The 21,972-nt window shown below is 47.4% G+C and overlaps 1 protein-coding gene across 5 annotated transcripts in view; it reads left to right on the top strand.

Moving 5' to 3' along the window:
• The window catches only part of LOC139243544 (uncharacterized), a 333,845-nt gene that overhangs the window by 221,734 nt on the left and 90,139 nt on the right, over positions 1–21,972 (top strand). For 4 of the 5 annotated variants that reach the window (XM_070870793.1, XM_070870792.1, XM_070870788.1 and 1 more), the window contains one exon: positions 14,419–14,538. The exons of the other annotated variant lie outside the window; for it this stretch is intronic. In XM_070870793.1, coding sequence (XP_070726894.1) covers positions 14,419–14,538 — 120 coding nt within the window. The remainder of the gene's footprint in view (positions 1–14,418; positions 14,539–21,972) is intronic. 5 annotated transcript variants of the gene reach the window in all.

Below are 21,972 nucleotides of genomic sequence, written 5' to 3'. Positions count from 1 at the left end.
TCCAGATAAGCATTTTGTTAAATGTGGGTGTGTTTGCCTTGCCATTAATGTTTTGCACAATGCAGTGTATATAAAGTTTCATCATTTTCTTGGGTACAATGATTCTTAAAGGGGTGACTTTTGGCAGAGATGTTGAACAAATATTTTGTATCGGTCTTCACGGTAGAAGACACTAAAAACATCCCAATAGTAGATAATCAAGGGGTTATAGGGAGGGAGGAACTTAATACAATCACTATTACTAAAGAAGTAGTAAAATAATGGGACTAAAGGTCCCTGGACCTGATGGCTTACATCCTAGGGTCTTAAAAGAAGTGGCTGCAGAGATAGTGGATGCATTGATTGTCATCTACCAAATTTCCCTGGAAAATCGCAAATGTAACTCCCCTATTTAAAAAAGGAAGCAGATAGAAATCAGGAAACTATAGACCAGTTAGCCTAACATAATGTCGTTGGGAAAATGCTGGAGTCCATTATTAAGGAAGCAGTAGCAGGACATTTGGAAAAGCATAATTCAAACAGAGTCAGCATGGTTTTATGAAAATTTGCTGGAGCTCTTTGAGGAGGGTGGATAAGGGGGAACCAGTGGAAGTGGTGTATTTGGATTTCCAGAAGGCATTCGATAAGGTGCCACATAAAAGGTTACTGCACAAGATAGAAGTTCACGGGATTGGGGGTAATATATTAGCATGGATAGAGATTGGTTAACTAACAGAAAACAGAGAGTCGGGATAAACGGGTCATTTTCTGGTTGGCAAACAGTGACTAGTGGAGTACCGCAGGGATCAGTACTGGGGTCTCAACTATTTATGATCTATATTAATGACTTGGAAGAAGAGACCGAGTGTAATGTAGCCAAGTTTGCTGATGATACCATCATCATCATAGGCAGTCCTTTCAATCGAGGAATACTTGCTTCCACTCCCAAAGTGAGTTCTTTGGTGGATGAACAGTCCAATACGAGAGCCACAGACCCTGTTACAGGTGGGACAGACATTCGTCGAGGGACGGGGTGGGTGGGGCAGGTTTGCCGTGTGCTTCCACTGCCTGCGCTTGACCTCTTCACGCTCTTTGCGTTGAGACTCGAAGAGCTCAACGCCCTCCCGGATGCACTTTCTCCACCTCGGTCGGTCTTCGGCCAGGGTCTCCCAGGTGTCAGTGGTGATGTCGCACTTTACCAGGGAGGTATTGAAGGTGTCCTTCTAACGGTTCCGCTGCCCACCTTTGGCTCATTTGCCATGAAGGAGCTCCGCATAAAGCATTTGCTTAGGGAGTCTCGTATCTGGCATGCGAACTATGTGGTCTGCCCAGCGAAGCTGATCGAGTGTGGTCAGTGCTTCAATACTGGGGACGTTAGCCTGTACGAAGACACTGATGTTGGTGTGCCTGAACTCCCAGGGGATTTGCAGGATCTTGCGGAGACATCGTTGGTGATATATCTCCAGCGACTTGAGGTGCCTTCTATACATCGTCCATGCCTCTGATCCATACAGGAGGGTGGGTATTACTACAGCCCTATAGACCATGATCTTGGTGATAGATTTGAGGGCCGGGTCTTTAAACACTCTTTTCCTCAGACGGCCGAAGGCATTCACTGGCGCACTGGAGGCGATGTTGAATTTCTGCATCAATGTCTGCCTTTGTTGATAAGAGGCTCCCGAGATATGGGAAATGGTCCACGTTGTCGAGGGCCGCGCCGTGAATCTTGATGATTGGAGGTCAGTGCTGTGCGGCAGGGACAGGCTGGTGGAGGACCTTTGTCTTATGGATGTTAAGCGTAAGGCCCATGCTTTCATATGCCTCAGTGAATACATTGACTATATCCTATAATTCAACCTCAGAATGTGCGCAGACGCAGGCGTCGTCCGCGTACTGCAGCTCGACGACAGAGGTTGGGGTAATCTTGGACCAGGCCTGGAGGCGGCGTAGGTTAAACAGCTTCCCATTGGTTCTGTAGTTTAGTTCCACTCCAGCGGGAAGCTTGTTGACTGTGAGGTGGAGCATGGCGGCGAGGAAGATTGGGAAGAGGGTTGGAGCGATGACACAGCCTGTTTGACCCAGGTCTGGACGTGGATTGGGTCTGCAATGGATCCATTGGTAAGGATCATGGCCTGCATATTGTTGTGAAGCAGGCGAAGGATGTTGACAAACTTTTGGGGGCATCCGAATTGGAGGGGAACGCTCCATAGACCCTCACGGTTGACAGTATCAAAGGCCTTTGTAAGATCGAAAAAGGCCATGTATAAGGGCTGGCGCTGTTCCCTGCAATTTTCCTGCAGCTGTCACGCTGCAAAGATCATGTCCATTGTGCCCCGTAGGGGACAAAATCTGCACTGTGATTCCGGGAGGAGCTCCATAGGGAGAAGACGGTTGAGAACTTTAGCGACAACTTTCCCAGTGGTTGATAGCAGGGAGATTCCCCTGTAGTTGCCGCAGTCAGACTTGTCCCCTTTTTAAAAAATGGTCACAATCATTGCATCTCTGAGATCTCCTGGCATGATCTCCTCCCTCCAGATGATACAAAAATGGGTGGGAAAGCAAATTGTGAGGAAGACACACAAAATCTGCAAAGGGATTTAGACAGGCTAAGTAGTGGGCAAAAATTTGACTAATGGAATACAATGTGCGAAAATGTGAGGTTATCAACTTTGGCAGAAAAAATAGAAAAGCAAATTATAATTTAAATGGAGAAAAACTGAAAAGTGCTGCAGTACAGAGGGACCTGGGGGTCCTTGTGCATGAAACACAAAAAGTGAGTATGCAGGTACAGCAAGTAATCAGGAAGGCAAATGGAATATTGGCCTTTATTGCAAGGGGGATAGAGTATAAATGCAGAGAAGTCCTGCTAGAACTGTACAGGGTATTGGTGAAGCCACACCTAGAGTACTGCATACAGTTTTGGTCTCTGTATTTAAGGAAGGATATACTTGCATTGGAGGCTGTTCAGAGAAGGTTCACTAAGTTGATTCCGGAGATGAGGGGGTTGACTTATGAAGATAGGTTGAGTAGGTTGGGCCTCTACATATTGGAGTTCAGAAGAATGAGAGATGATGTTATCAAAACATATAAGATAATGAGGGGGCTCAAAAATGTGGATGCAGAGAGGATATTTCCACTCATAGGGGAAACTAAAACTAGGGGACATAGTCTCAGAAAAAGCAGCAACCCACTTAAAACCGAGATGAGGAGAAATTTCTTCTCTCAGAAGGTTGTAAAACTGGAGTTTGCTGCCTCAGAGAGCTGTGGAGGCTGGGTCATTGAATATATTTAAGGCGGAGATAGACATATTTTTGAGCAATAAGGGAATAAAGGGTTATGGGGAGCGGGCAGGAAAGTGGAGCTGAGCTCAAGATCAGATCAGCCATGATCTTATTAAATGGCGGAGCAGGCTCGAGGAGTCAAATGGCCTACTCCTATTTCTTATGTTCTTATTCCCGGAGTATCTCAAACAAGCGGTCATTCTTCAACGCGCATATTTACTTGGTGAAAGTTGAAGGCTTTTCACTCTGTACCTCATAGCGAAGCCCACTTTACATTCTATAGTGATCAGGAGGAGCAGCCTTGGCTTACTTTACCTTTACCTAGCCTGAGAACAGTTATAGTGCTCCTTTCCTCCTCTCTCTCTGTGCACGACAACTATACCATCATTGACAACAGCTCACTCAGCCCAGAACGGGAGTTAAACTTAGAACATGCCTTATATGTTTTGTATTTTGCTTTGCCTTAAATGTTGTCGTCTTGAAAAAAAGTTCAGAACTCTCATTTTTTGTTATTATTTTTGGCTACCTTTTGTTGCATTCATTTAATCATAGAATCACACAGCATGGAAGGAGGGCATTTGGCACATCATGCATGTGCTTGGACTTTGAAAGAGTTATCCAATTAGTCTCACTCCCCTATTTCCGCAGCTTCCGGCGAGTCACACGGTAGCCGCCATTTTTGGGAAGTCGGTAGCACTGCAAATGTTTCCTTTTTAAGTATATATCCAATTCGCTTTTTTCCGGTGTGCCAGTCATTTTCTATCCACCACGTCAAACCCGAGGGTGGCTGCTCGGAGACAAGTGCTATCAGCTCTGCACCTGGCTGAGGACTCCCGTCCGCAAGCCTACCACACGTGGCCAGCACTCAACTAATAACAGCCATGCCGCCACGAGGAACATCACTGAGCAGCCCATCGGGGTGTTCAAGCAAAGGTTCTGCTGCCTTTAGTACTCGGGAGGAGTCCTCCAGTACTTGCCGGATGGTCTGCTGCATGCTGCACAACTTGGCCATCATGAATAGGCAGTCCTTGCTAACACAGGTTCTGGGACCAGCTCAGGAGGAGGACGAGGAAGGAGGAAGAGGAAGAGTAGGAGGAGGAAGATGATGAGCAGGAGGAGGAGGAAAGGAGGAGGTAGGCAGCAAAGGTCCATTCCAGAAGGGCTGATTGTGAGCATCTCTTCAGACTCCGATTCCAGTGAATGAAACCCCAGGTCCCCTTTGCTCACCACTCCCCATCATTCTATCCTTGTGTGACAGAACATCACAATGTTCTCCTGGACACAAAGCTGAAATGAGAACCAGCACTAAACTCACATTCATAACAAAATTCATAAATTTATGAAATTCAAATCAATAGAGAAAGTCAACGAATCCAGAATAACTACAAAGCATACTAAAGAAAAATTGATATAGTTATTTCACCCTTGTGCATTCCTTTAGTGTCTGTTTTTCGTGTGCCTTTGGCTTTTGAATTACAGAACCATAGAAATTTACTACACAGAAGGAGGCCATTTCGGCCCATCGTGTCCATGCCGACCGACAAAGAGCTATCCAGCCTAATCCCACATTCCAGTTCTTGGTCCATAGTCCTGTAGGTTACGGCACTTCAAGTGCACATCCAAGTACTTTTTAAATGTGGTGAGGATTTCTGCCTCTACCATCCTTTCATGCAGTGAGTTCCAGACCCCCGCCAACCTCTGGGTGAAAAAAATTCCACTCCTCTAAACCTCCTACCAATTACTTTAAATCTATGCCCCCTGGTTGTTGACCCCTTTGCGAAGTGAAATAGGTCCTTCCTATCCAATCTATCTAGGCCTCACATACACCTCAATCAGGGCTCCCCTCAGCCTCCTCTGTTCCAAAGAAAACAACCGCAGTCTATCCAATCTTTCCGCATAGCTAAAATTCTCCAGTCCAGGCAAAATACTTGTAAATCTCCTCTGTACCCTCTCTAGTGCAAACACATCTTTCCTGTAATGTGGTGACCAAAACTGCACACGGTACTCTAGCTCTGGTCATGCTTTATAAGTTCAAGCATGATCTCCCTGCACTTATATTCTATGCATCAACTAATAAAGGATAGTATCCCATATACCTGCTTAACTACGTTATCTACCTGTCCTACCTTCAGGGATTTGTGAACATGCAATGCAAGGTCCCTGTGTTCCTCTACACTTCTCAGCATCCTATCATTTATTGTATATTCCCTTGCCTTGTTAGCCCTCCCCAAATTGTAGTGATCCTACGCAGTGCTACCCCATTGGCTACAGCATGGCTGGTGGAAAGCTTCTGACTTTCAGTGTGGGAGGCCACAGATGGTCTTGCAGGATGAATTTGAGCAACTCGGGACCTAGAAGGGCTAACTGTAGACTGCATTACCTCAGCATGGGCAGCAGCAGTCTGGGCTGGCTGGCTGATGGGCAGCAGCAAGGGCAGTGGTGGAATGACAATGGTGGGAGTAGGAATGCTGTAATCCTGAGAGAGGACAGCAGGTTCGTGCTCCACGGAGCCACTGCCACTCCCATGGGGGTGGTGCCTCAGCAATCCTAGTAATATGTTGGAGGACAGATTACTGGCCTGCTGTGATTCCGTGCTTTCGACAATCGTCAACCCAGCCATGATGGCAGCAGTCTGTACTTCCACTGCAGCAGTGAGATGTTGGGTCACCTGTCTGTGCTGCAATGGAAGCTGCAACATTGTCCATCACACCCACCAGCATATTTTGGTTCACAAGATCTCTCATAGAGTTTCCCATCATTTCCATCCTGTAAATCATAGGCTGCAATCTCTGCACAAAGCCCATGCAATGTTGGAGCCAGCCTCTTCATGCTCCTTGATGCTGACAAGAGGCCTTTGCACCTAGCCTTTCTGTGTGCATGCCCATCACACTTCTCTGAAGGCCGCCCCATCAAGGACCGCATCTGCCTCCTGTGGACCAGCACTCATGCGCGGATTTGCCATCTGGGTAGCTGCCACCTGAGCTCCCCTTTTCCCCTGGCCTGGCTGCAGCCCACTCGTGCCCAGTGTCTCACCATGATTAGATCCTGCCTCTACTACCCTCTAAAGTGCGTGCAGTGCAATTTTCTGAGCTGATATCTGTGAATGTCAGATGCAATGCCGATGTGTCTCCTTCTTCTCCTCATCAGCCTGACATCAATAGTGGAGAAAATGTTGGAATCAATCATTAAGGATGAAATAACAGCGCATTTGGAAAGCAGTGACAGGTTCGATCCAAGTCAGCATGGATTTATGAAAGGGAAATCATGCTTGACGAATCTTCTGGAATTTTTTGAGGATGTAACTAGCAGAGTGGACAAGGGAGAACCAGTGGATGTGGTGTATTTGGATTTCAAAAGGCTTTTGACAAGATCCCACACAAGAGATTGGTGTGCAAAATTAAAGCTCATGGGATTGGGGGTAATATACTGACGTGGATAGAGAACTGGTTGGCAGACAGGAAGCAGAGAGTCGGGATAAACGGGTCCTTTTCAGAATGGCAGGCAGTGACTAGGGGACTGCCGCAGGGCTCAGTGCTGGGACCCCAGCTCTTTACAATATACATTAATGATTTAGACAAAGGAATTAAGTGTAATATCTCCAAGTTTTCAGATGACACTAAACTGGGTGGCGATGTGAGCTGTGAGGAGGATGCTAAGAGGCTGCAGAGTGACTTGGACAGGTTAGGTGAGTGGGCAAATGCATGGCAGATGCAGTATAATGTGGATAAATGTGAGGTTATCCACTTTGGGGACAAAAACACAAAGGCAGAATATTATCTGAATGGCGGCAGATTAGGAAAAGGGGAGGTGCAACGAGACCTGGGTGTCCTGGTTCATCAGTCATTGAAAGTTGGCATGCAGGTACAGCAGGCGGTGAAGAAGGCAAATGGTATATAGGCCTTCATAGCTAGGGGATTTGAGTATAGGAGCAAGGAGGTTTTACTGCATTTGTACAGGGCCTTGGTGAGACCTCACCTGGAATATTGTGTTCAGTTTTGGTCTCCTAATCTGAGGAAGGACGTTCTTGCTATTGAGGGAGTGCAGCAAAGGTTCACCAGACTGATTCCAGGGATGGCTGGACTGACATATGAGGAGAGACTGGATCAACTGGGCCTTTATACACTGGAGTTTAGAAGGATGAGAGGGGATCTCATAGAAACGTATAAGATTCTGATAAGACTGGACAGGTTTGATGCGGGAAAAATGTTCCAGATGTTGGGGAAGTCCAGAATCAGGGGACACAGTCTTAGGATAAGGGGTAGGCCATTTAGGACCGAGATCAGGAGAAACTTCTTCACTCAGAGAGTTGTTAACCTGTGGAATTCCCTGCCGCAGAGAGTTGTTGATGCCAGTTCATTGTATATATTCAAGAGGGAGTTAGATCTGGCCTTTACGGCTAAAGGGATCAAGGGGTATGGAGAGAAAGCAGGAAAGGGGTACTGAGGTGAATGATCAGCCATGATCTTATTGAATGGCAGTGCAGGCTCGAAGGGCCGAATGGCCTACTCCTGCACCTATTTTCTATGTTTCTCTGTCTCTTCCTCATGTTCAGGGACATGCTGGCCAGGTTTCAATTGTGATTCTGAAAGCAGAAAGGCACAGTGGTCGGCTGTGGTGAGGGGAGGTGGGGAAAGCAAGATATCCATGCATACACTGTCAGCAGCTTCTAAATTATGAGATTGTGTGATGAGGGGGATGTAGCAAGAAGGATTCGATATGAGCATATCCTCCTCTACAGTGATGCTTTTCACTTCTCTGCTTGCCACAGACTCTGTCACAGCCCCTCCAATTATTTGCAACATTGATTCCTCCAGGCTGGTTAGGTTCTCAACCCTCGCTTAGCTGCCTCTTGTCTGCTGTTGCTCTCTGCAGTTATGAGCCAGCTTTGCCTGCAAGAGAAAGGGAAGTGTGTCAGTGAGTGTAGTGCAATGTGTTTTGCTGATTTGTCTGCCATGGTTGAATCGCTGTCAGTATGTGCAAGGGGTGGGGTGGGCGGGGTGGTCACAGTAGAGAGTAATCTAGAATGCTAAAGAGAAAAGAAAAGGAAGCAATGCAGGAAAGTGATTGTGGTAAGGATAACCAGATGATGTCAGGAAGGGACAGAGCATACAAACACACAAGAGTGCACTAGCATATAGGGTCCAGATAAGAAAAAATAGCAATAAGACGAATAGGGCTATGGTACAAAATAATGTTAAGATGTCTAATAATGTTAAAAAGACAAATTTAAAAGCTTTGTATCTGAATGCAAGAAACATCTGTAATAAGGTAGATGAATCAGCAGCGCAAATAGATGTAAACGGATACGATATAGTTGCAATTATGGAGACATGGTTGTAGGGTGACCAGGGCTGGGAAGTGAATATCCAAAGACATTCGATATTTAGGAAGGACAGGCAAAAAGGAAGAGGGGGTGGTGTGGCGTTGTTAGTAAAGGATGAAATCAGAGCAATAGTGAGAAAGGATATTGGCTCAAAATCAAGATGTAGAATCAGTCTGGATGGAGCTAAGGCACACCAAGGGGCAGAAAACATTGGTGGCAGCTGTGTACGAGATTTTTTTTAGACCAGTATGTTGAGGAGCTTACTGGGGAACAGGCTATCCTAGATTGGGTATTGTGTAATGAGAAGGGGTTAATTAACAGTCTTGTTGTGCGGGGTCCTTTGGGGACGAGTGATCATAGCATGATTGAATTCTTTATTAAGATGGAAAGTGAAGTAGTCCAATCCGAAACTCGGGTCCTAAATCTAAATAAAGGAAATTACAAAGGTAAGAGGAATGAATTGGCTATGATAGATTGGGAAGATTCATTAAAAGGCATGATGGTGGATAGGCAATGGCTAATATTTAAGGAACGAATGCATGAATTGCAGCAGTTATACATTCCTTTCTGGCATAAAAACACAAAAGGAAAAGTGGCCCAACTATGGCTAACAAAAGAAATTAAGGATAATATTAGATCCAAAGAGGAGTTATACAAAGTTGCCAGAAAAAGTAGCAAGCCTGAGGATTGGGAGCAGTTTAGAATTCAGCATAAAAGGACCGAGCGATTGACTAAGAGGGGAAAAATAAGAGTACGAGAGTAAACTTGCAAGGAACGTAAAAACCGACTGCAAAAGTTTCTACAAGTACATAAAAAGAAAAAGATTAGTGAAGACAAGTGTAGGTCCTTTACAGACAGAAACGGGAGAATTTGTAATGAGGAACAAGGAAATGGCAGAACAATTAAATAAATACTTCGGTTTTGTCTTCACAGAAGAGGACACAAATAACGTCCCAGAAATGCTAGGGAACCAAGGGTCTACTGAACAAGATGAATTAAAGGAAATGATTATTAGTAAGAAAATAGTTCTGGAGAAACTAATGGGACTGAAGGCAGATAAATCCCCAGGGCCTGATGATCTGCATCCCAGAGTTCTAAAAGAGGTAGTCATGGAAATAGATGCATTGGTTGTCATCTTCCAAAATTCTATAGATTATGGAACAGTTCCTGCAGATTGGAGGGTGGCAAATGTAACCCCACTATTTGAAAAAGGAGGGAGAGAGGGAACTATAGACCAGTTAGTCTAACATCAGTAGAAACATAGAAACATAGAAAATAGGTGCAGGAGTAGGCCAATTGGCCCTTCGAGCCTGCACCACCATTCAATATGATCATGGCTGATCATGCAACTTCTGTACCCCATTCCTGCTTTCTCTCCATACCCTTGATCCCTTTAGCCATAAGGACCACATCTAACTCCCTTTTGAATATATCTAACGAACTGGCCTCAACAAGTAGTAGGGAAAATGCTGGAGTCTATTATAAAGGATGTGATAACGGCATACTTAGATAACATCAACAGGATTAAACAAAGTCAGCATGGATTTATGAAAGGAAAATCATGTTTGACAAACCTACTGGAGTTTTTTGAGGATATAACTGATAGAATAGATAAGGGAAAAGCAGTGGATGTAATGTATTTGAATTTTCAGAAGGCATTTGATAAAGTCCCACAGAAGAGGTTAGTGTGCAAAATTAAAGCACATAGGATTGGGGGGTAATATACAGACATGGATTGAAAATTGGTTAACTGACAGGAAACAGAGAGAGTAGGAATAAATGGGTCTTTTTCAGAGTGGCAGGCAGTGACTAGTGGGGTACCACAGGGATCAGTGCTTGGGCTCCAGCTATTCACAATATATATAAATGATTTGGATGAGGAAACCAATGTAATATTTCCAAGTTTTGCTGACAAAACTAGGTGGGATTGTGAGTTGTGAGGAGGATGCAAAGACGCTGCAAGGCGATTTAGATAGGTTGAGTGAGTGGGCAAACACATGGCAGATGCAGTGTGACGTGGATAAATGTGAAGTTATCCTTTGGTAGGAAAAACATAAGGACAAAGTATTATTTAAATGGTGATGGCTTGGCAAGTGTCGATGTACAGAGGGACCTGGGTGTCCTTGTACACCAGTCATTGAAAGCAAACATGCAGGTGCAGCAAGCAGTTAGGAAGGCAAATGGTATGTTGGCCTTCATTGCAGGAGAATTTGAGTACAGGAGCAAGGATGTCTTACTACAGTTATACAGGGCAATGGTGAGATCGCACCTGGAGTATTGGGCCCAAGTTTCGGGCCGCGCCTAGAACGGCGCAGCCCCGACCTGGACGTTCGTTTTACGCGCCACAAAGTGCGCCTAAAAAAAACTTCCAGATTCTCCGGCTCCCTGCAGGTCGTTTGCAGCTTAGCACAGCACGAGCTGTAGGGGGCGGAGCTAGGTCCCTGCGCTGAAAACAGTGCCGGGACCTCTGCACATGCGCGCTACAGTGGGCGCGCATGTGCAGTAGCTCCAGGCGCCCAAAACTGTGTGGGAGGGGCCCGAAGCACACATCCCCTAGCCCTGGCCGAATGGCCTCACTGGGGCTACATGCATAAGGCTCCTCTCACGGCCCAGCTCCTGCTTCCTCCCGACCCAACTCGACTCCCCGCTTCTCCCCCCTTCCCCGCCCCCCCGCCTCCGGACCCGACCCCGACACCGACCCAACTCCTGCTTCCCCGCCCCCCCCCCCCTCCCGACCCGGACCCGACCCGCGCTCCCCCCCCCCCCTCCCGACCTGACCTCCCTTTCCCTCCCTCCCCCGAACCGAACCGACCTCCCTCCCACCACCCCCCCGACCCGACCCGCGCTCCCGACCCCGACCCGCGCTCCCCCCGACCCGACCCACGATCCCGACCCGACTCGACCCAACGCCACCTACCTGTAAATCTGGTGCTGGGGACGGGCCCTGCCCGAAGTCTTGGGCCCGGCCGGGCCCGGCCCATTCAGCCTTCCTCCCCCTTCTCCTTCCCCCCCCCGCTTCTCCCTCCCCCCCCTTCTCCTCCCCCCCACCCCCTTCTCCTTCCCCCTTCTCCTTCCCCCCCATTTCCTTCCGCCCCCTTTTCCTCCCCCCCTTTTCCTTCCCCCCTTCTCCCCTTCTCCCCCCCTCCTCCCCTTTCCCCCTTCTCCTCCTCTCCCCCTTCTCCTCCTCCCCCCTCCCCTTCTTCTCCCCCCCTCCCCCATCTCCCCCTTCTCCCCTTCTCCCCCTTCTCCCCTCCTCCACCTCCCCTCGCTATCAGAAACACAGACACTGACAGAGAGTGAGAGACACACACAGACAGACAGACAGAGAGATAGAGACGCTGACAGAGACACACTGGGGGGAGGGGGGCATCCCAGCACGCTGTTGGAGGGCTCCCGGTGCTGCAGTCGGTACGTAGAAAATGTTTTATTTATTGACTTTAAAAAAAATTATTTCTTATTAATTTTTTTTGATTGATTTATTGGTTGATTTATTAATGTTTTTATCATTTATTATTGATGATGGCTCTTTATTTGTAAAGCTGAAGTGTTTAATGTTTGTAAACTTCCCTTTAAACCCCCCCCCATTCCCTACGCCTGATTTGTAACCTACGCCTGATTTTCTAAAGTGTAGACAAGGTTTTTTCGAGCGTACAAAAATCTTCACTTACTCCATTCTAAGTTAGTTTGGAGTAAGTTTTCACTGCCGAAACTTTGAAAACAGGCGTAAGTGGCCGGACACGCCCCTTTTTGAAAAAAAAATTCTGTTCCAAAGTGAAACTGTTCTAACAGACTAGAACTGGAACAAACTAAATGCCGAGAATTTGAATTTCTAAGATACTCCGTTCTACACCAGTTGCTCCAAAAAATCAGGAGCAACTGAGGCCGAAACTTGGGCCCATTGTGTGCAGTTTTGGTCTCCTTACCTAAGAAAGGATATACTTGCCATAGAGGGAGTACAGCAAAGGTTCACCAGACTGATTCCTCGGATGGCAGGACTGTTGTATGAGGAGAGATTGGGTCGACTAGGCCTGTATTCACTAGAGTTTAGAAGAATGAGAGGGGATCTCATTGAAACGTATAAAATTCTGACTGGGTTGGATAGACTGGATGCGGGGAGGATGTTTCCCCTGGCTGGGAAGTTTAGAACAAGGGGTCACAGTCTCAGGATACGGGGTAGGAAATTTAGGACCGAGATGAGGAGAAATTTTTTCACTCAGGGTGGTGAACCTGTGGAATTCTCTACCATAGAAGGCTGTGGAGGCCAAGTCACTGAATATATTTAAGAGGAAGATAGATAGATTTCTAGACACAAAAGGCATCAAGTGGTATGGGGAAAAAGCAGGAATATGGTGTTGAGATAAAGGATCAGCCATGATTATATTGAATGGCAGTGCAGACTCGAAGGGCCGAATGGCCTACTACTGCTCCTATTTTCTCTGTTTCTGTGAGATGTGGGTGTGAGTGCAGCAGTGATAAGTGTGAGGGTGAAGTGAAGCTATGATTGTGAAGTATGAGTGGTGAAAGCTAGAGATTGTTGGTAGGTGAGGAATGGATGTATGGTGCATTGAGCAGTGTGTGAGACTTGTGGTGCGGATGGTGGATTATGGCATTTGATGAAGCCCTCACTCACCTTGACCACCCGTCTGAGGTCATTAAACTTGTTGTGGCACTGGACCCAGGTCCTGGGGACAACACACGTCGCAGTGATGGATTGCACTATCTCTTCCCAGATCCTTCTGCTGTTTAACCTTGAAGGCCTCTTGCCCCCATGGTGGAGCAGGCCTAAGCGGCTAAATGGCTTACTCCTGTTCCTAATGTTACTCTCCCTCTCAGATGCTCCAATCTGAGGGGACTTGTCACAAGCGGCAAAATCCATTAGCTTCTGACTAACCTGCATTGGGCTGCCTAATAATTGAAGATCCCGGAAAATTAGATGGGAGATGTGCCATCTTTGCATGGCTTTGGGTGCTTGTGGCTGCTATAGTTCTAGCTCTTGGCCTGCCTTCTCGGGAAACTCTGGTGGCATGGTTCTCTGCCCCATTTCTTCTGCTTCATGTCTGGGAAATATGTGTTACCTAGGCGCAGAACGTAGTAAAATTGGCTTCAAGCTAGCAGCAACATTAAGCCCTGTACATAAAGCTCGAATAACTAAGGGAAGAATATTAGATTCGAAGATGCAGATCTGGTTGTCGTCATTCCTTTAGGGTTGCACCTATTTGCATCACTCTGGTGGAATCGTCAGGTGGGTCTTCAGGCTCCACTGGTGCTCCTGCTTCTATGCGCACTTGCGGCCGGGACATGGAAGTACTCCAGGTTGAACTTCCCTTAATCGTAACCCTCGGGACCTGGCCTGTTCTGGATAAGGGATTTTTCCGGACGAAGGTCACGTTAAATTGGATGGTACAGGTACTGAGCAAGGGGATATTGGGGCTGGCTGGCTTGGGGCTGGGAGTGCGGCAGAGAGATCATGCAGGGAGAGGGGGAGGGCGGGGCGGTGGATCGCGGGGTCAAGCCAGCGATTGCGGGAGTCAGCAGTGAGGAAGGACTTCAATTTGTTCATATCGGAGTTCTGCGCATGCGCCACCCAGTGGCCAGGAATAGTTCTGGACAAGGGGTGGTTCTGGATAAGCAAGTTATGGATAAGGGAGGTTCAACCCTGTCAATATTTACAGCATTCTTTTAATATGTTGCAGCTTTCAGCTACAAAACCTACTCCCTGGCACCATTACCCATGTTTAATTCCTGTTCTACTCTGTATGGAGGTGAATACAATGAATTAATGCAGAAGGTCATATCTATGTTCTTCATTTGCTTTTCTTTTCCTTTTCTTTTTAGGGAAATTCAACTGACATAATGAAGGAATGGGAGAATTCTCTGAAATTTACTGGCATACAAAGCTTTTTAGAGGAAATTGATCATTTTGCGTTTAACCGTGCAAAATCTTCAGTGATAGGGGTGAGTCGATTGCATATGAAATATCTTGTTTTGCTCTACATAAAAACAACTTGAAAAATGCATTTCAGGATACTGAGGCAGTGAAATTCGACACCTAAGAGTCAGCTATTATGGCCATTTTGGCAGCATGGCCATTGCCTGCAGTACATGAACAGCTGAACATGTGTTCAGCTGCACAAGGGCCCCCCCACCAGCGTTATTGAAAGGATCAGCAACAACTTGTAGGTGACTTGCTTTTTGATTTCTACTGGCTCTGTGCAAGTTGTGCAACTGTTTGTGAAGTTTTCTGAAGTTATTTAAATTGGGCGAGGTGACAGGGAGTTGTGCTTCAAGTGGAGACACACTTGCTTCTGATTAAAAGGGTTCTGGGAAGACCACTTGCTCCCAGTCTTGGAGGCTCTACATGCAGTCCCACTTGCGCTGGGGTATGCCAAGGAGATGGAACAGAGGCAGCAAAGAAGAGGACAAGTTGCTTGCAGAGGGAGGAGGAGGAGGGGCAGGAGGACTCTCAGCAGGAGGCATTGCTCACTTAGGGAATTCTGGGAGCACTTTCCAACCTGCACTTAAGCCAGGAGCAGTGTATTCGGAGGCTCTGCTTCACCAAGGAGGTGCTCACAGAATTATGCCACCTTCTGGAACCAGACCTGTAGCCTCAGAGCAGGACGACGATGACGATGTTACCCGTGACCCTCAAGGTCACTGTGGCCCTCAAATCTTTTGCCTCTGGATCCTTCTAGACTAGATGGGAAGACATTGCTAACATCTTGCAGTTTGTGGTCCATCGCAGTATCTGGGGGTTCACAGAGGCTCTGTACTCTAGAAGAAGGAACTTCATTGTCTTCTTTCTGAACAGAGAGCAGCCGGATGTGCCTATGCCAGGAAATTATGTTTCCCCCAAGGTGGAAGGCGCCATCGACAGCACACATGTGGCTTTGCGAGTGCCACATATCAGTCCTGACATATACCGCAACCGCACAGGCTACTATAATATAGCTCCACCTAGCGGACTATTGCTCCAACTAGTGGACTACTGTAATAATGTAGCCACTGATGTTTATACAGTAAAAGCAAGTTCCAGATTGAAACCATTTTGAGTGTATGTGCTTTAGTGAGGTCGTAAGGATATATTACATTGACGACGTAGAATAGGATTTCTGGATACTCTAGCTGACATTTTTGTTGGTGGATGATTCCTGCCAAACAACAGAGAGTCTTGGAGAGCTTCTTTATTTTGCAGCACAGCTAAAATATCCAAGGTAAATTACAAGCGCACTTGGCTGAACTGAAGAGTCCAGATGGCTGTGCCTATGGGAATAATAGGGTGCTTGGGTGAGTTCCATCGCAACCGAGATACTTTCAGAGCGTATATGGATATGCTAGAAATATTTTTGCTGCAAATAGTATCGTCGATGCCCCCAATGATGAAAACCATAACTGGGTGGTCTTAGAAAAAAAATGGGCTAGTTTCCTGACTGAAGCAGGCCCCGAGGTGTATGAAACCCTGAAAAATGTGCTTGTTCCCATCAAGCACGCAGCGGCAGGGGACCCAATTCAAGACCTTTGAAAAGCTGACAGGAGTCTTGCCAGTTGTTCTTGGTCACGCCTCCAGCAATTTGATGAACATTATATATAGCAGCATTTTTATTTATTGATGTGACACCACTTATTGCATTGAGACTCACTGGGGAATGTAGTGATATAGACTTCACTGTGAAGGGTTAACACAGCAACAGACCTTATTGCAATCAATGTCTCACTGCAAACATTTCCCTCTGGTACTGCCCCATTGCCAGCACTCTGCGGATCGCACTGTTCTGGACACAGTGTGGTGATGGTCCGAGGGACTGCCTATGGTGACGCTGATGGTCTGAGGGACTGTCTATAGTGATGGTCCGAGGGACTGTCTATGGTGGTGGTCCGAGGGACTGCCTATGGTGATGGTGGTCCGAGGGACTGCCTATGGTGGTGGTGGTCCGAGGGACTGTCTATGGTGATGGTCAGAGAGACTGTCTATGGTGGTGGTGGTTCGAGGCACTGTCTATGGTGATGGTCCAAGGGACTGCCTATGGTGATGATCCAAGGGACTGTCTATGGTGGTGGTGGTCCGAGGGACTGTCTGTGGTTATGGTCCGAGGGACTGTCTATGGTGATGGTCAGAGGACTGTCTACGGTGATGGTCTGAGGGACTGTCTATGGTGACGGTCCGAGGGACTGTCTGTGGTGATGGTCCGAGGGACTGTCTCTGGTGGTGGTGGTCCGAGGGACCGTCTGTGGTGGTGGTCCGAGAGACTGTCTGTGGTGATGGTCCGAGGGACTGTCTATGGTGATGGTCTGAGGGACTGTCTATGGTGATGGTGGTCCGAGGGACTGTCTGTGGTGATGGTCCGAGGGACTGTCTATGGTGATGGTGATAGTCCGAGGGACTGCCTATGGTGATGGTCCGAGGGACTGTCTGTGGTGATGGTCCGAGGGACTGTCTATGGTGATGGTGACGGTCCGAGGGACTGCCTATGGTGATGGTCCGAGGGACTGTCTATCGTGATGGTCCGAGGGTCTGTCTGTGGTGATGCTGGTCTGAGGGACTGCTATTGTTTCAGATAGCTGGACTGTTACACACCGGTGATTCCTTAACATGAAAGGGTTAAATACAACTTAACTTCAATCAATGTAAACTTTAATTGGCACCAAGATGATGGGCACCATTGATGTCTGAGCTGCACACACACAGCAGTGTGTCAGCGTTGTCACTCACAGCAACATTCTTTCAAGCAAATTGTTCAGATATCAGTTCCTCAAATAAGAGTCTTGCAGCTATGTAGCCACCACGGGCCCTTTCCTGTGGTCTTGGGGGGGTCGTGGGCATGGTTGCATAGCCAGTCTGATTATCTGGCCCTCGGTCAGCGTCCAGATCCTCGTCCTCCTCTTCCTCTCTCTCCTGAGGTGGAGCATCAGTGCCTTCTGGCAATTCTTGGCCCCTCCTGATAGGCAGGTTGTGCAGCATTGAGCACACAACCACAAATTTAGCTACTTGCTCAGGGTTGTATTGTAGCTCATCTCCTGAGTGGTCAAGACATCTGAAGCGCTGCTTAAGCAGTTATTGTTTGGTGGCCCCATTGCATTGAAAGTATAATAATGATTGATCAGAAGCAATGATTTCCTCACTAAAATACAAACCCCTAATAGTCGAGAGTCTGAAAATATGTCTGTTGAGATGGTCACTTCACCTGAGAAGAATTCCAGAGTCAATACAAACTCCCCCGAAGTTGAAGCAGCCTTTTGAATGAAGCGACCTGCGATTTTAAAAATGGCAGCCACACTGCTGGCGTTCGTTCAGAATAGTTCCACTTTTTCTGGATGGTTTTTTGGGCGAGCGATATTGTGGGTGATATGTGTGCGAGGTGGTGAAAGTGGTGGTGGCCGATCTCCTGGCCGTTAGTTTTGCCAAATGGCCCATTTAAGACAAAAAAAAAATGGGTGGGCAATATTATTGAATCTCGGCGTTAATTCCATGCGGAAAGTAACGCTGGGCGATATTATGGCCGTTGATTCCGCCCATTCTGATGATCCCGCCCAAAAAAAGTGGGAGGGCGGTAATATTTTTTCCCGGCATTAAGCAAATGGGAAAAGTAACACTCGGCGATAAGTTTCCTAAAAATGCCCGTCAGTTTCAATTTTGTGCCAAAATGGGCAATATATGGGTGTCATATGTCATTTCAGCAGTAAAGTGGGCGTTAAGCAAGCAAAATAATTGGAGGTTCTAGCCGCAAGAAATCAACTATTTACCCCTGTGTCTTGCGTGTGTCTTTGCCTATCCTACTGATGTCTTGCAGTGCTAGCCCAGTGGCTGCAGCATGGCTGGTGGAAGGCTGCTGACTTTCAGTGGGGGACATTGCAGATGGCCTTGCTGGTTCTTGAGGAGCTGGTGGCTGGGAGTGTCAAATTGAGTGATTGTGTCTCTTTTCTTCTTCCTCCTCCTCCTCCCCACTGTCTCCTCCCCCGACTTCTCCTCCTCCCCTGCTCCTCCTCCCCCGCTCCTCCTCCAACCTCTCCTCTTCAACTCCTCCCCATCCCTTTTCATCCTCATCCCGCCCCCTCCTCCTACCCCTCCTCCTCTCCTCCACCTCCTCCCCACTGCCTTCTCCTTCCCTCCTCCACATCCCTCCTCCTCCTCCTCCCCCTCCCCCTCTCCTCCACCTCCTCCTCCCCACTGCCTTCGCCTCCTCCCCTCCTCCTCATCCCTCTTCCTCTCCCTCCTACTCCCCACCACCTTCTCTTCCTCCACCTCCTCCTCCCCACTGCCTTCTCCTCCTCCCCTCCTCCTCATCCCTCTTCCTCTCCCTCCTACTCCCCACCCCCTTCTCCTCCTCCCCTCCTGCTCCCCACCGCCTTCTCCTCCCCTCCTCCTTCTCCTCCCCTCCTCCTTATCCTTCATCCTCCTCCTCCTCCCTCTCCTCCTTCCTCTCCTCCCTCTCCTCCTTCCCCTCCTCCCCTCTCCTCCTTCCCCTCCTCCCTCTCCTCCTTCCCCTCCTCCCTCTCCCTCCTCCTCATCACTCCTCCCCACCTCCTCCTTCTCCTAGCTCTCCTCCACTCCTCCTCCCCTTTCCTCTCCTCCTCCCTCCCCACCTCCCTTCCCCTCTTCCTCCCTCTCCCTCTCCCTTTTCTTGGTCACCCACTAGCTGGGCAGGTTGGATTTGTTTGGTGTCTGAAATGAGGAAGGCACAAGGGTAGAGTTCTGGTAAGAGGAGGCCTGGAAAGCAAGAGCTGCATGCTTACAACCTGCACACTTTGTAACTTGGAAGATATTGTGGGATAATGGGGAAGTGGGATGTGAGAAGGAGGGTAACGTAAGACTGAGGTGAGGCTGGGAATGGGAGGTATGCATCGTATTTGATACAGATTGTTGGTAAGTGAGTGATGAAGGTGGGGTGGGGGGGCTGCGTGCAATAAGCAGTGTGTGAGGCTCGTGGTGCAGTTGCTGGCAGATGGCTTTTGAGCATACATTTACTGACCTTGACCACTTGTCTGAAGTCATGAAACTTAGCCAGGTCGTGGGGTCAACACTTTCATTTTAGAAGGCATAACTGCCTTGGTGATCTGGCCCCACATCATTCTTTCTGGCGGGCCTCCTGGCCCCTGTGGGTAGAGGACCTTGCAGTATTGAACCCCTGCACAAAGCTGGACTGCTACGTGCGGGACCCTAGGTGCCCCTTCCCTAGCTTACTGAGCAATTTGTGTTAGTGCTGAAGCACTTTTACAATTTATTTTACATGTGGAAGGCAATTCAGCTTTAAGAGCTGAAGACTCCATTTCGGAATTATTTTTAATGTTAATTATTTTTCAGAATGCAGTTGAGCTCCTAAGAGCTATAGACTGTCTATTTTTAAATCACTTTTATTTTTTTCATTTTAGAAGATGTTTCCCCTTTAAGGGCTCAACGCTGCTTTCTGAAATGACCAGCTAGCTTTAAGAGAATGCTGCTTTGCTCCAGGGCTGCTATGATCATGCTACACGGGCCTCATGCTGAGACTACTGCCTGAAACAGTGCGTTACACCGCATGTTTTGCACTGCACTAATTTAAATCAGCAGGCATCAGCAAAAATAAAGGCCAACAAGCCATTTGCCTCCCTAATTGCTTGCTATACCTGCATGCTAACTTTCTGTAGGCTGCTCATATCCCTGCCCTGACACCTAAGATGCTCTTGGCCATCGTCCAATGGCCATCTCCGATTCACTGTCTCTCCCTAGTGTTCTCTGCTCTCTTCTCCTGCAAGGAGGGAAAGAAGACATCTTTGAGTGAGTGTAATGGCATGTGTTCACCCGATGGCTGGAGAGCATTTGTTGAGGGTGTCGAAGACACCGATTCAAGGTAAGACTCTTAACACAAGCAGACCGTCAGATTGTTAGTTTATTGTTACTTGTATACAAGGGGAGAGTGCTCTAGACAAAGGCCTTAGGGTACCAACTCCGGTAATACACAGAATTGGAACATATTTATACACCCAAGTGAACAACTCCTATCATATGTGATAGTTCCTCTTTTTTTTTGTAATAGTGCAGAGTCTAGCAGTTAATTTAATTACCTCATCAGTGTTATCCAATGGATACTTGTCTTAGCTACCCTTTCCTTATTTTGGGATAACCTCTCCTTGCCCCCTGTACACACTGTCTGTTTTTTTTGGTTATCACATCCTATTTGTGATTATAATTAGACAGAGAAGACAGATGACCTTAGCTGCTGTGAGGTATTGCAATCCGTGGTTTCAACTGCTGACAGCTTGTTTGTTGAAGTAAGCTCTAATTCCTAGGTTGACCAAATATAATGTCCCAGCAAGCCTTGCAATCTATGGTTGCTCTTTTTCTATCTTTCCACATTCCTCCCTTTTGTCCCTATAGGGACAATAACTTTTAGTCCAACTGAAGTTTACAGAGTCTCTCCATCTCCATGGTTTCTGCCTTCTCTGAGGCTTCTGGGGTTGTGGCTACCATCATGGTGGTTGCCCCCGCTGGTACGGCTGTAACCCCTAGTTGCGCACAGCAATATTTTATCAGGACAAATACCAAATATAGAGCAAAGATAATGACCAGGAATATGATCAGCCCTTGTACTATGGTTTGACCTATAGGCCCGAACCATCCGCCTGCCCAATCAAACATGCCCCAGGAACCTGTTTTTTTTAACTTTTCAACTTCCTTCCGGACGTGGTCCACTAAGTTACCTATTTCTTCAGAATTGTCAGGAATGTACGTGCAACACTTGGACCCTATTAGTGCACATGTTCCATCCTTTTCTGCCAGCAGATAGTCTCGAGCCATTCTATTTTGCAAAGCTACTGTTCTTATAGCCACCATCTCATCGTTTAATTTGCATATAGCTTCTGCAGTGTCGTTTGCTACCTCTTCTAATATTCTAGCCACTTTTCTTATTTCTCTTATGGCAAATGCTACTTCTAGAGGGGGAACAAGGATAGAAAAGAATCGTTGTGTTTCTGTAATGGCTCGTCTGGATCGATAATGCGGGTGATTTGCTAGAGAGAATAAGTGACGAATGTATGGTACCACATATGCCAGGTAACATGATCCTGTCCAGCCCCTTGGCAACCAGGGGTAGGCCTTGTGGCCACAAACAAAGTATGTTCCATTGTACAAGGTGGTTTTATCCACATCAAACCCTGCGGATACCAGGGAATAGTTGAAAGTACCTATCTGGTTGGCGTATGGGACATTCAATGTACAACCATAAAACTGAGAGGACGTATAAAGGGGAAACTCATCAGGAGTACCTATCACTGTAAAATTATATTCACACCGACTCGTGCCTACGAATATTCCCCCGGCCAAGTTCCTTACTAAACATATTGTCCCCGGCGGCCTTCCCATACCTGTGGCCCTGGTAAGGGTGAGGAAGGGAGGCTGTTGGGAGTGGTCATACCTCG

The sequence above is a fragment of the Pristiophorus japonicus genome, chromosome 2, assembly GCF_044704955.1.
Source record: "Pristiophorus japonicus isolate sPriJap1 chromosome 2, sPriJap1.hap1, whole genome shotgun sequence".
In the NCBI taxonomy this organism is placed as follows: Eukaryota; Metazoa; Chordata; class Chondrichthyes; family Pristiophoridae; genus Pristiophorus; species Pristiophorus japonicus.
This window is presented reverse-complemented; position numbering and strand designations above follow the sequence as displayed.